The sequence below is a fragment of the Thermothielavioides terrestris genome, chromosome 1 (genome assembly GCF_000226115.1).
Source record: "Thermothielavioides terrestris NRRL 8126 chromosome 1, complete sequence".
NCBI classification, from domain to species: Eukaryota; Fungi; Ascomycota; class Sordariomycetes; order Sordariales; family Chaetomiaceae; genus Thermothielavioides; species Thermothielavioides terrestris.
Genome location: NC_016457.1, coordinates 6,225,080 through 6,239,017, shown reverse-complemented (window position 1 = coordinate 6,239,017; position 13,938 = coordinate 6,225,080). Strand labels below are relative to the sequence as shown.

Below are 13,938 nucleotides of genomic sequence, written 5' to 3'. Positions count from 1 at the left end.
CTGTGGCTCGAGGGCATGGAATGGTGTTGGCGAGGCTCCGACGCCCGGATCTTCTGTTGGTAAGCGTGTTCAAGACGCCTATCTCGGCAACGCATGGCGAGGATGTTTGTTTCCACGGACCCCGTGAATGGGTGAAGCCGGACTCAATATGCAGTGTGGCGCGCCACGGCGCCCATGTAGTGCGACCAAGTAGAAGGTCACGCCGCCAACCAGTCTGGCGCCAACGCCTCCTAGAAATCGAATCGGATGAAGTCAGTGTGGTACACAAGTGTGCAATATCGAATGCTTCCCCAGACTGGCTATAGTTGAGTCGCCGTTGTACGAGCGATGTCTCGGGGGTCGCGCAGTTCAGGAATCACCGCGGCCCGAAATTCAGAACCCGCGTGTCTTCTCTTTGGGCCGATCGATCCGTAATCTGCAGTAAGCACAGGTAAGCACAGTTGGGCTGTGTGCTCGTGGCAATGTCGGCCTCCAAATAGTGTAGAAGCCAACCTGTTGTTTGCTCCATACTCGGTAAACTCGCGCGCGCAGCTATTGGACTCGCCCTCGGCCCCCACATGTCGTGTGCCGTGCCTCGGCTTTTGCTCGTGTTTAGCTAAGAGTCAGGAAGCCGGTGTTTGCAGCTTTTACCGTCTTACCGCTCTCGAGTCAGTGCATGAAGATCCCGCCAACGTGCTTTCATTTGCCATCCTTTCCCGCTTCACCCGGGATGCGACCCGAAACGATGAGGACCAGAGGCAGGATCAGTTGGGCAAAATGACGAATCGTCGGGAAAACGGGAGTATTACTGCGCACGAGGCGCTTATTGATGTTTGCCGTCGTCGGATCTCCGAGTCCGATGAGCCTTGTGCAGCCGCCACTGCAGTGACGGAAGCAAACATGGAACCCTCTGCCAATCCAGGAGTCGCTCGCACCAATAATGGCTCGGCATGCGTGCCTATGCTACCGACTGTGGCTGGCATGCCATGGGAACACGCACAACTGCGGGGGGCGGGAGTTCACACCTTAGGAGGCAGCGACACGGCCTTGTTCAAAAGCATGACGGTGGATGTCCCGGTCCCAAATAATCAAGGTCCCCTCAATTATTTGTTGCTCATACGTATTCCTGGCCAACATTCTGTCCCAGAAGCCGGCCATCCCCCTTTCACCTTGTGCTAATCAAGCCTTGCCCAGCTCGGCATGCGTGACCTCGGTCGTCTCCTTCTCATCCGATCCAGACGCAGCACCAGCATTGGTTGCACCACGGCCGACACACACATACTTGCGGAACTTCCACGCGGGCAGGCGTGCCTCGAACTGCATGCCACCACCCCTGTTAGCGTTGTCTACCACGGATGGGATGGGCTGGGCGGTTGACGTACCATCTCGTCAATCTCCTCAAGTGTCCTGTTCTTGACCTCGGGGAGGAAGAAGAACACCCAGAGGCTGCGACACCATGTCAGCGACAGGACTTGCGGGGCTGCCCGTGGGCTTTTTAAAAGATGAGCACTTACGCAGAGACCCAGCACGAGGGCGCCCAGATGTAGCCGTACTTAGGGCCCCAGTTGAGCGACGATGGGTTGATGAAGTAGGGGGCAGTGAAGGTAGTAAGCCAGGCGGCGAAGAAGCCCACGGCCGTGGCGAGGCCGAAGGTGTACGAACGCAGGCGCTGCGACGGCAACTCGCCGCCCGAGATCCAGGCGTACGTGGCGATCATGCCCTACAATGGAGGTAAGTAATCGGCAGCGCGGGCTCACAGTTTCCATGGGGCACCTTCGTAGCCCCTCGAAGGGGCTATGGTTGACTTACGTTGTATCCGAGGATGTAGACGACCGCCAGACCGACAATCGCCTGGCCCGTGGACTTGGCACCCGGGTTGGCTTGGTAGACTGCGGCGGTCACAAGCTGGGCGATGCCGCAGAAGGTGAGGCCGGTGACGAGGAAGACACGGCGACGGCCGAAGTGGGTGATGAGGGCGCTGTTGATGAGGATGGCCACGATGCCGACGGCGTTCAGGATACACGAATTGGCGAACGCATCACCAATGCCGGCCATCTGGAAGAAGTAGGTGCCGTACGCTGTCGCCGACAAGTCAGTCCCACCGCCAACCACCACCCAGGAGAGGAAAACGGGACGGCGGCCATACCAATCATGTACATGGCGCCGGACGCGCCCTGTACCGTCAGTGCGCACACGGCCAGGATGGTGCGGCGCCGGTCGACGGGGTCGCGGAACATGTCCCAGACGGCCACGCTGTTCTCCTTGGACATCTCGGTCTCCAGGGCGGCCTGGATGTCAGCGAGCTCCTGGTCGATCTCGGCCTCGGTGCCCGGGCGGTGCCAGCGCAGCGCCTTGCGGGCCTGGTCCAGCTTGCCGTGCTGGGCGAGCCAGCGGGGCGACTCGGGAATGAACAGCATGCCGAACGACATGATGACGGGGATGATGAAGATGAGGCCGAGCGGGATCAGGTAGGCCTCGCGGCCGTCGATCTTTTCCGTGAAGTTGTCGACGATGGTGCCGACGAGCGAGCCGACCGAGGTCCAGACCTGGAACGACGAGATCATAAGGCCGCGGTAGCGGGCAGGAGTGCATTCCTAGGTGCATATAATCAGCATCCTATCCTGCGTTGGGAACTCCAACCCTCTCTCTCTCGACGTCGGAATGTTTGATCGAGCCTGCGAAGCTGGACGATATGGAACAGGACGCACCTGGATGTAAAGCTGCGAGAAAGTCATGAACATGCCGTTGGCAAGGCCCAGCAGCAGGCGGCCGGCATACAAGCCACCGATGTTGGTGGTCAGCATCATGATCAGGTTGGCGACAATGCACAGCAGACAGGCCGACCAGATGGTCATCCTGCGCGAGATGAAGGTGGCAATCAAGCCGGCCGTGGACGAGCTCAGGAACGCGCCGAGCGTCATGAGCGAGGATATCAGCTGCTGCCGGTCGGTCGAGATGTTCCATCCGCCGGGGACAGCAGGGTCTTGGTAGCCAAACACCTGTGAACGGGGATAGATATCAGCATCCTGTTCTCTGACACAGGCAAGCGGCTTCGGACTCAAGTCGGTCACACGCACCCTGAGGAAGCCAACCATAGCCTGCAGACCGCCAATCAGACCGAAGTCGATGCCGTACTGAAAGGGGCACAGCGACACCAGCGTGCATGCTGCCAGGCACTTCCAGTGGTCCTTGATGGTGTACTTGTCCTCGACACGGGTCTCCACTGCTGGCGAGGTCGCAATGGACCCCGCCGAGGACTCTTTCTTCTCGTCCGCCATCTTGAGCTTCGTCGTCGTGGTCCGGCGATGGCTGGCAGATCAATGGACGGCGAGATGAGTCTTCTGCAAGGGGACGGGGATGGGGGTATGAGGGAGAACAGGAACTCAAGGAAGAAGTGTCGGTTCGGCGCGATAGGGGTTATATTAAACAAACCACACCTCGTGCAGTGAAGTATTTTGCCAAACACCGGGAACGGCGGTCGTGCTACGCAGGAAACCAGCCAACGCTGCAACCTTCCAAGACAGGGAGCAGGTCCAGATCCCGGGGCCTGTGGATTCTGCCGCCTCCCGAGGAGGGTAAGGTATTTATGCTACAAGCGTTCTGCTTGCTCGCGTCGAGGTCTCGATCGACCCCAACTTTCTGGCAATGCAATGCCGAATTCAGCTATGAACTACTTAGTTACCCCAGACAATATGACTGGCAGCTGGAGCCGACCATCAACAGGCCAAGCACGGCCACGGACAATGGAATGCGCCCCGATCAGCCAGTTCAAGGAAGAGGGCACACGTCAGGGCGCCCACCGTCCTGCCGAGAAACGGTATAGCGCAGGTGCCATGACTGCGGTGAGCCGGGTGTGGACCATTCAATCTGGGGAAAGACAGGGGGGCCGGGGGGTGCCCTTGAAGGCCCGCTGGGTCGTATCGTACTGTGGAGCGGAGATCTCCAGCGGTCACAGGCGCGGCCGACAGCGGTGTCCATGCCGTTGTTTGGCCACTGTCTCCGTGACGCGGCCAAGAGCATAACTATCGCCCCTAGCGTGGAAAGTGGCGAACCGTTGCCCGAACGGCTGGCTGGATTGCTGGGCTTCTGGACGGAATCTGGGGTAATAACTCCTAAGGTAGGTAACGCCAGCTAGCGCGAGCGTGAGTTTGGCTCATTGCAACCCCCGGTGAGTGGCTGAAAAGAGCCCAGCCTCTCTTCCGTAAGTACCGAGTGTTCTCCAAAAAGGCTGCAGGTGCCGTTAGGTGCCGTTATCTTTGCCACCCCCTCTAGCAGCCTCACGACCCTCGGTAGCGTTCCGAGTCGATATTCCCCTCACCAGCGTTAACATGATCTCGCGCGAGGAAGACGGCGAGCCAAAACTGTCCCACCACCGGCCCCTTCGACCCGTACACATACAGTACAGCCAACAAGACCCGCCGGATATCAGGTCTTAAATATGGGGACTGCATCGATCCGCTCGCCTCTCGGCACCGTAGTGCCGCCTAAAAACGACGGACCAACGGACCCGGCGCTCTTCTTTGAGCTACCCCCTCCCCCAGACTTTCTCGTCCCCGCCCGTTGCACCACGTGGAACCCCGCTCGGTGAACCCCACCCCTTTCACTGCTCGCTCGCACTTTTATGTATATGGTTAGTGAGTTCTTACGGTCGGGCATCAGATCTGTGGCCGAGAAGCTGCCTCTGATCCACCGGCTGGCATTTCCTCGTCTCGATTCGCGAAGTCCGAACTTCGACCGTCGTATTAGCAATCTTCGACCTGCTAGCGGCAGGGTGTGCTCACCTATATCCCCAGGGTGTTCATGTCTGTTCAGCCGGAACCTGCACACTTCTCAATCTGCAGAACAGCCCAGACAGCTGAGCGGCAGGGACCATTTCCAACCCCAGACAAACGACTTTGACTGGGGGCTGTCGCTGACTTAGGATCGTGGTCCGGTTACACAGTAGCGCCTCGAGAAGGGGTGTGCCGAGACAAAGATGCTCTCTGAAAGATTGCTCCAGACCCTGGCATTGGTGAAGCTGCAGTCAGCCATCACCGATGCAGGGCTCCTCAATGTCGTTCTTGGGCTGCTGGCCGTCGCGGTCACCGCCCTTGCGGTCGACTACGGCCGCATGCTCTATCTGCGGTCAAGGATGCCGCCAGGGCCCTTCCCGCTACCCATCATTGGCAACACCTTCTCGTTGCCCGACAACAAACCTTGGATCTACTTTGAGCAGCTGTCCAAGAAATACAACACGCCGCTAATCACCTTTTGGATCGGCCGGTGAGTACACCTCACAGCTTCATCCTAACTTACACCAAGAAGAACCGAAACTGAGACTCCTCCAGCAACCCCACCGTCTGGATCAACGATGCGTGGTGCGCCCACGAGCTCTTCGAGAAGAAGGCGCAGATCTACACGTCGCGCCCGCGCATGGTGGTCTTTGGCGAGCTCGGCACTGGGCAGGACAACCTGGTGACCATGCGCATCCGCAACCAGCAGGAGCGCGACCACTGGCGCGTCCATCGCAAGCTGATGCACCTCGGCGTCGGCGTGCAGTCGGTGCGCGGGTACCGCGAGATCCAGAACAACGAGAGCAAGCTCGTGGCCTATGACTTCCTGCGCGAGCCCAAAGAGTACGTCAAACACCTGGAGCGCTACGCCACCAGCGTCGTGTCCATCATCGCGTTCGGCCGCCGCGTGGCGAGCTACAACGACCCCATCATCACCGAGGTCATCGCGCTCATGCAGCTCGCCGCCGACCTGAACGTGCCGGGCAAGTCGTTCCCGATGCTGCTGGAGACGTTCCCATGTAAGTGTCCCACTCTGTTACTGCGTAAGACTGCATGGGATGTTTGCTAACCTACCTCTCTACCCAGTCCTTGCCAAGTTCCCCCGGTTCATGCCCTGGTTCAAAGGCCTCGGCAGCCGCGGCCAGAAGGGCGGCCACTACTTCTTCCACACGCTCGCGCAGGAGGCCGTCGAGCAGTACGCGCAGAAGTCGCCGTCGGAGCAGGCGTCGATGCCGACCCCTTACGTCAAGACGCTCTTCGAGGAGGCCCCGAAGTACAACCTGTCGACGGCGGAGCTCTCGGGCCTGACGGGCAACCTCTTCGGCGCCGGGTCGGACACGTCCTCCAGCACGCTCATCACCTTCGTGCTCGCCTGCTGCGCGTTCCCGGACGCCATGAAGAAGGCGCAGGCCGAGATCGACCGCGTCATCGGGCCCAACCGGTCGCCGCACTGGGACGACTCGCCCAACCTGCCCTACATCAACGCGTTCGTCAAGGAGGTGCTGCGGTGGCGCAGCGTGGCCATCATCGGCGGCCAGCCGCACTCGCCGACGCAGGACGACACGTACAACGGCTGGCTGATCCCCGCCGGCGCGTGGGTGCAGGGCAACGTGTGGGCCATCCACCACCACGAGCGCGAGTTCCCGGACCCGGACCGCTTCTACCCGGACCGCTACTTCCCGGACAACGACCACCACCGGCCCTTCCCCGGCGAGCGCGGCTACATGACCTTCGGCTGGGGCCGGCGCGTGTGCAGCGGCCAGGCGCTGGCCGAGCAGGGCACCTGGATCACGGTCGCGCGGCTGCTGTGGGCGTTCGACATCCGCAAGGCGCGCGACCCGCGGACGGGCCGCGAGATCGACGTCGACATCTTCGCCTTCACCAACGGGCTCAACATGCGGCCGCAGCCCTTCCCGTGCGAGATCGTGCCGCGCTCCGAGGCCATCCGCGACGCCATCGTGCGCGAGGGCGAGCAGGCCCTGGCCGACCTCCGCGTGCACGACGGCGAGAGCAAGTACCGCATGAGCACCTTCTACCAGCAGCAGAAGCGCAAGATCAAGGAGGAGCCCGTCCTCGACGAGCACGGGAACATCAAGTTTGTCAAGGTCAAGGCGGGCTGATGAAGGAGTTGGGGAAAGACTGAGACTCGTGCGGTACTCGGAGAGTATTTTGCCGCAGTCGCAGTGATTGTGCTACGTAGTAGAGTGTGATCTCGGCGAACATGTAGATAGGCGTGGATATGACTTGAATGACATGAAGCATAGTTGTTACCGAGACAAGACATGAGCCCTGGCATATCTGTTGCCCCCCGTGTAGAATCCACAAGACGGAATACTGGTAGCCTGCATGTCAGATGACATTATCGTGAGACGCAACGGATGCATTGGTCTGGACCCTGGACAGAGTGAATACTGTGACGGTCAGCACCACTTCTATGGCATAAGTCCGGGAAGTCTGGTGAGCCTAAGAAGGCAAAAGGCATCGGCCAAGCGTTTAGTCCTATTGAGGATAGTGGATGTGAATTGTGGCGTAGATGATAGATATCATAAGTGAACACACAAGAGGGGATGAGTGAGTCTCGATATGGGAGTCTTGGACACAGACGGACACACAGAAGCGAAACCAATGAGTAAGAAGAAGAACAATAGCAAACACGGGGTAAGATCCTTCAGGTCCCGTACGATGCATTCCCGTCTGTTTCTCCTGAGCACTGAGTCGACGTGGAAGGGCGGTGTCCTCTACGGCGTGTAACCCTAACCCACGTCGTAGTTCGGAGGCCATTCCTTACCCCTGACGGAAAACGGGATCCAGGACTCCAGCTCCGAGCGGAATTGCTCCCATCACATGGGACCCGTGACCATCGTCGTAAGCACAAGCTGCGCTGGATGCTGGGATTCTGGGTGCGGGGGATTACCCACTCCCCGCACCATGTCGCCCGCAAAAGTGAAGGGCCACTCGGCAGATGAGGAGAAAAGACGGGGCCGCGAGGTGACGGCGGTCCGGAATAGGCTGAAGTTTTGCAGCCACCATGCAACATCCGGAACTGACAAGCATGGTTGGCCAACAGTCGAGTTTCCGGATATGGATGAGAGCGTGGGAGGAAGATGCATCGCCGAAGCCTCACTCAGAGAGCTCACTTAATAAGTAGCTGCATGATCCTCGGGTAGTGACAGTTTCAGACAAGCATCAGGACTTGAGTCAAGGACAGAAGCGAAGGGTTGCCGCTGCATCCCAACCACATTGGTGGCTTGAACAACAACAATAGCAACAACAATAACGCGACTCACTCCCCGCACACACTCCCGACCTCAGCATCCATCACAGTAACACAAACAACAATATCACATTCATCACCATGTCAGCCCCCAAAACCGGCATCAAGGTCGTCATCGTAGGCGCCGGCTTCGGCGGCCTGACGGCGGCCATCGAGTGCCACCGGCAGGGCCACGACGTGGAAATCTACGAAAACTTCCCCGAGCTCAAGACGCTCGGCGACATCATCTCATTCGGCTCCAACGCCGGGCGTATCTTCTACCGCTGGTCAAACGGCAAGGTCGCGCAGCGGCTGCGCGAGCTGTCGATCGACCTGACCACGTACGGCTTCCGCATCCACAAGTACGACACGGGCGAGGTGGTCTACCACCAGAAGACGCCCGACCCGATCCCGGATGCGCCCGTGTTCAACGGCCACCGGGGCGAGCTGCATGAGGTCGTCTTCAACTACGCCCGCGACGAGCTCGGCATCCCGATCCACCTGGGCCAGCACGTCGACCAGTACTTTGAGGACGACGACAAGGCCGGCATCGTGCTGAAGAGCGGCGAGCGGGTCGTGGCGGACTTGGTTATCGGCGCCGATGGCGTCAGGTCCAAGGCGAGGGAGCTGGTGCTTGGCTACGTGGACAAGCCCAAGAGCAGCGGGTACGCCGTGTGGCGGGCGTGGTAAAGTTCCTTTTTTTCCCTCTATCATTTCCAAAATAGCAGGACTAACATGTGCGCTCAGGTTCCCCAACACCGACATGATCAAGGACCCGCGCACGCGCGAGTTCTGCGAGAACGGCGACACGTTCAACGGCTGGATCGGGCCGGACGTGCACTTCCTGTTCAGCACCATCAAGGGCGGCAAGGACTGCTGCTGGGTGCTGACGCACCGCGACGAGCACGACATCGACGAGTCGTGGTCGTTCCCGGGCAAGCTCGAGGACGTCTACAAGGTGCTCGAGGGCTGGGACCCCACGTGCCGCGCCATCGTCGAGAAGACGCCCAGCCTGGTCGACTGGAAGCTCGTGTACCGCGACCCGCTGCCGACCTGGGTGAGCAAGCACGCCCGCATCCTGCTGCTCGGCGACTCGGCCCACCCGTTCCTGCCCACCAGCGCGCAGGGCGCCACCCAGGCCATGGAGGACGGCGTGACCATCGCCGTGTGCCTGAGGAGGGCCGGCAAGGCCAACGTGCAGGCCGCCGTGCGGGTGCACCAGGAGATCCGGTAAGCTCCGAACTCCGGACATATCTTCAAAGACCAGCCAGCGCTGACCGTCTCCCTCTCTAGCTACGAGCGTGTCAAGGCGGTGCAGAAGACGGGCGAGACGACGCGCGACCGGTGGCACAAGACCGACTGGGAGCAGGTGGCCAAGGACCCCAAGAGCATCGCCTTCCCTCGCGAGGACTGGATCCACTTCCACGACGCTGAGAAGCACGCCGAGGAGGTGTTCGACGAGGTCTTCAAAAAGGTGACCCAGCCGGAGCTGTTCAAGGATGTTAAGCTGCTCCCCGTGGGACCCATCTCTGTGGCGGCATGAGAGCTGGTGTGAGGAGGTTTTGCGTGGAGAGTGCTTGGGTGAAGTTTTTGGTAGTGTTGCTGCATGCTTTGAGGATGGACGGGGTGTTGTTCAACAGCCGAGTGGTCTAGATATGCCATCCACAGCAGAGAGGGCAGAATTCAGAGGCGACGGAGTGACGAGAGAATTCAGATCAAGAGAGTTTACATAGCTGGCCATAGAGCATTACTTGGCATTACTACTAGCTAGCGGCATGATCATTCTAGCCTTCAAATCTTTTTCAGCGTCCCTGCTTCCCAACAAGCAGTCAATGTCAAGTGGGATTACCGCCAGCTTGCTCGTTAAGCCACCAGCGTTCAGTTCCATGTTGGCCTTCATCCTCAGTGAGATGGCCACGGTGATGAACATTCAACAACCGCCACTGGCAACCGTCTCCAGCGGTAAGTCAAAGTACAGATCGGGGCGGCGAAACTGAAGTGGGAACTGCCTGCTGATTCAGGGGCTAACTAATCACTCCTCCTCCACCTTGATAATAATGCTCTTCGTCTCCAGGAAATTGCTCATGCTGTACAGGATGCCCTCCCGGCCCTGCCCGCTGCTCTTGTATCCTCCAAACGGCAGGTCGTGCGCCGTCTGGGGGCTGGTGCAGTTGATGGCGACATAGCCGCTCTCCAACGCCTTGGCGACCCGCATCGCCCGGCTGACGTCGCGGGTGAAAACGGCGGCGTAGAGGCCAAACTCGGTGTCGTTGGCCTTGGCGATGGCCTCGGCCTCCGTCTCGAACGTGTTGATGACGACGACCGGGCCGAACACCTCCTCCTTGGTGATGCGCGCCGTCTCGGGCGTGTTGAGGAACACGGTCGGCTCGATGAAGAAGCCGTTGGTGCTCTCGAGCTTGCCGTGGCCGCCCAGGGCCAGGGTGCCATGCTTCTTGCCGTCCTCGATGTAGCTCAGCACGTTGCGGTACTGCACCGCGTCGGCCTGCGGGCCGTGGTTGGTGTTTCTGTCCAGCGGGTCGCCGGCGCGGGCCGCAGCGAACTTGGTCTTGAAGGCTTCGATGAACTGGGGCGCGATGCTCTTCTGCACGTAGACGCGCGAGTTGGCCATGCACACCTGCCCGCTGTTGCTCTGGATGCTGAACTGCGTCTGGGCGGCCGCCTTGTCGAGGTCGGCATCCTCGAACACGATGGCGGGCGACTTGCCGCCCAGCTCGAGGATGACCTTCTTCAGATTGGTGCGGGCTGCCTCCTCCTGGATCAGCTTGCCGGTGCGGCACGAACCGGTGAAGCTCAGCGCGCGCACGTCCATGTGCCGGGACAGGATCTGGCCCGACGGGATGCCGTGTCCCGAGATGATGTTGAATACGCCCGGCGGGAAGCCGGCCTCCTTGACGAGCTCTGCAATGCGCGCCACAGCGAGCGGCGCCTTCTCGCTCGACTTCAGCACCACCGTGTTGCCCGCAATTAGGGCTGGCGCTGACTTGGTGGCCAAGAAGTGGCACGGCACGTTCCACGGGATGATCACGGCCACCACGCTGTAGGGCTGCCGGAGCGTCATGGTCACGAACCCAGGCGTGTTGACGCTCGCCTGCCCCTGGATGGTGCCCCAGGCCTCCGAGTAGTGGTCAAAGTGGGTTGCGGCCGTCATGGCATAGTGATGGGTCGACACGGGCATGCCCATAGCGATGGCGTCGAGGCGCGCCAGCTCGTCCTTGTTCTCTCTGAGCAGCGCGGCGAGCTTCTTCATGTAGACAGCCCGCTTGGCACCCCCCATGGCCGACCACGCCGGGAATGCGGCTTTCGCTGCGGCTACGGCGGCATTGGTGTCATCTGCGCTGGCCTCGGGAACTGGGACGAGTCAGAATACTGGCCACGTAAGGCTCATGGAAGGAAAAAGGAACTCGCCTTCGGCGGATAGCTCCTGAGTCGCCGGGTTGTAGACGGGGAAAGTCTTGCCGTCTGAAGCCTCGACAAGCTGGTCGCTGTCAGCATCGCCTGTAGGGCCGTAAATTGCATGACGGCGTCTGTCATTTACCTCTCCATTGATGAGCATGCGCGGCCGGATAGGGGTTCCGTTGGCCATCGTTTCGGGTGGATATCTAAGTGTACAACAAAAAGGACTTCACTCAATACCGGCTGGCAACAGGCCTCAAGTCAATGGCGTCCACCGACTGCGGTACACTTAATCAACAATTAGTATCACCTTGGGTGTTTCCCCATGGACGGCGGGCGCTGTTGCAGACCGCATCACGATTCACGGCGCGGACCCCGCTCGGCATCAAGTCTAGGTAGGTACTTCTGCCAGAAACGAGGCAGTCTCCCGGGCGACATGACGGTCCTCCGTTTCCTGGGGCGGCAGTTGGAGCTCTCGAACCCCGCAGCTACGTCGTTGCAACCCACCCTGCGATGTTGATCCGGAAGAGCAGGGCGGGCCGGGGCCAGAACATAATTTGGCGGAAAGCTTTACCCGTGGAGCAGCCGTCTTCCGGAGGTGGAGACGCCAAAGTCTATGTCCACGAGAGAGTCAGGGTTCAGGGGCTGAGGACTGTTCGCATTCCCCGCCGACGCGGCAACATCTGGAGCTGAAGCCGGAAGGCTACACCTCCTCCACGTGGGCGAGTGCATCCGCGAGTTGGCTTCCCCGGATTCAAGTGGGTGCCGTCATGGAGGCGTTGCCAAGCCTGGCTTACACTCCATGAACGGATGAGGCTCACCCTTGCAAGTGGCGTTTTGCCGGAGTTGGAGCTTCTGGGGTCGACGGTTCACATCCCACCCCCCTTCGGAATTCGGAGTCCTGCCCCTGTTATTCTGCCATGCTCTGGGTTATTCCTCTCCCGATGATGAACGACCTATGTGGCGTCATCCAGAGCATTTCCCCGACCAGCCAGGCGGAGCACTCGAAGACAGCTTGACCTGAACATTGCAGTGCAGTTGAAGTTCCCCTCACCGATCCCATTAGTCATGGCCTCGAAACCCCCCAAAGGCACCATCGCCATCGAAGAGGCCGTGCTCAACCCGGCCGGCCTCTCGTGGATCGGCGAGTCGGCGCCGCTGTTCAACCCCGGCCAGGCCTCCTCCTCCCAGGATGCGCCGAAGCACGGCCTAAACCAGCAGCTGCTCGACATCCACAATGAGCGCCTGGCCCAGATGGACGCCCACGGCGTCGAGTACATGCTCCTGTCGCTGACCTCGCCCGGCGCCCAGGGCGAGCCCGACCCGGCGAAGGCGCGTGCCCTTGCCGCCGAGGCCAACGACTGGCTCGCCGCGCAGGTGGCGCAAAACCCCTCGCGGTTCGGCGCCTTCGCGGCGGTGTCCATGCACAACGCCGAAGACGCCGTGGCCGAGGCGACGCGGGCCGTCCGGCAGCTGGGCATGTTTGGCGTCATGCTGAACGACTACCAAATCGTGGCCACCGGAGGAAACGCCGAGGGCAAGAAATACTACGACGAGCCCGAGTTCAGGCCGTTTTGGAAGGCCATTGAGGAGCTGGGCGTTCCCGTCTACATGCACCCACGGTATCCGCCGACCAAGGATCTGCAGCCGGGAACCAAGTACGGCGACAGGAAGCACATCCTGGGCGCGGCCGTGCAGTTCCACCTCGATCTAAGCATGCATCTGTACGCGCTCTGCTCGAGCGGCGTGTTTGACGAGTTTCCCAAGTTGCAGGTGGTGGCGGGCCATCTGGGCGAAGGGTGCGTTGGGATGCTCAGCGGCCAGACATACGCTCCGTGGCTAACGCTAGCATGTGCAGGATCCCGTTCAACCTGTGGCGGGCAGACCACTGGTACAACAAGCCGGTCAAGAAGGCCACAAGGCCGTCAAAGGAAGACTACAGCTACTACTTCAAGCATAACATCTCCATCACCACGTCGGGCAACTTCAACACAGCGGGCTTGAAGTTCTGCATCGATCAGATCGGCGTCGAGCGGTGCCTGTATTCTATTGGTATGTTCACGATTCCCGGTTTCCAACTCTGCTGCTTGACGAGATCTGACCCCATCCTCAGACTACCCGTACGACAGCATCGCGGAAGGCCAGGCTTGGTGGCAAACGGTCGATCTGCCCGAGGACCAGAAACGACTGGTGGGACGGGAAAACGCCATCAGGCTATTCAAGCTCCCTCTAGAACCTTAGTCGTGTTCTGGACTGTAGCTTTGGCCGTGGCCCTCGGATAGTGTGTCCAGTTCCACTTTGTGGATGCCGTTAGTACATAAGGCTGTCCTGTGGCTAGCTCGGTCAGTTTGGGACAAATCCTGATCGTAGTCATGAACTGCAGGGGAGTGGTTACCGCTCCAATACTGAGGTTCTGGAGTACTAGAGGTTAACTATGATGGGACGACGGACAATGTTTTAGGCCCTCGCTCAGGGGCAATATCGCAATTCATCGATGAGAGCAGACCAGTCTCTGCTTGA

General features: G+C 60.0%; 5 protein-coding genes across 5 annotated transcripts; 3 read left to right on the top strand and 2 right to left on the bottom strand.

The window, feature by feature from the left end:
* Window positions 1-1,158: 1,158 nt before the first annotated feature.
* THITE_2074889 (uncharacterized protein) lies at window positions 1,159-3,257 on the bottom strand (the record flags this gene model as incomplete). Its single annotated transcript, XM_003650072.1, has 7 exons — window positions 1,159-1,296; window positions 1,362-1,425; window positions 1,494-1,699; window positions 1,789-2,057; window positions 2,126-2,573; window positions 2,688-2,978; window positions 3,057-3,257. The coding sequence occupies 7 exons, from the start codon at window positions 3,255-3,257 to the stop codon at window positions 1,159-1,161; spliced, it is 1,617 nt and encodes a 538-aa protein (XP_003650120.1).
* A 1,345-nt stretch (window positions 3,258-4,602) lies between these two features.
* On the top strand, window positions 4,603-7,098 carry THITE_2109387 (uncharacterized protein). Its single transcript, XM_003650071.1, has 3 exons — window positions 4,603-5,241; window positions 5,307-5,770; window positions 5,838-7,098. The coding sequence occupies exons 1-3, from the start codon at window positions 4,955-4,957 to the stop codon at window positions 6,869-6,871; spliced, it is 1,785 nt and encodes a 594-aa protein (XP_003650119.1). The 5' UTR covers window positions 4,603-4,954; the 3' UTR covers window positions 6,872-7,098.
* A 901-nt stretch (window positions 7,099-7,999) lies between these two features.
* On the top strand, window positions 8,000-9,663 carry THITE_2109384 (uncharacterized protein). Its single transcript, XM_003650070.1, has 3 exons — window positions 8,000-8,690; window positions 8,752-9,234; window positions 9,298-9,663. Exons 1-3 carry the CDS (start codon window positions 8,107-8,109, stop codon window positions 9,545-9,547), a joined length of 1,317 nt encoding a protein of 438 aa, XP_003650118.1. The 5' UTR covers window positions 8,000-8,106; the 3' UTR covers window positions 9,548-9,663.
* Window positions 9,664-10,019: 356 nt separating this feature from the next.
* Window positions 10,020-11,373, bottom strand: THITE_2109382 (uncharacterized protein). Its single transcript, XM_003650069.1, has one exon. It carries the CDS (start codon window positions 11,297-11,299, stop codon window positions 10,037-10,039), a length of 1,263 nt encoding a protein of 420 aa, XP_003650117.1. The 5' UTR covers window positions 11,300-11,373; the 3' UTR covers window positions 10,020-10,036.
* A 1,113-nt stretch (window positions 11,374-12,486) lies between these two features.
* Window positions 12,487-13,659, top strand: THITE_2141821 (uncharacterized protein; the record flags this gene model as incomplete). Its single annotated transcript, XM_003650068.1, has 3 exons — window positions 12,487-13,217; window positions 13,277-13,470; window positions 13,532-13,659. The coding sequence occupies 3 exons, from the start codon at window positions 12,487-12,489 to the stop codon at window positions 13,657-13,659; spliced, it is 1,053 nt and encodes a 350-aa protein (XP_003650116.1).
* Window positions 13,660-13,938: the final 279 nt, after the last annotated feature.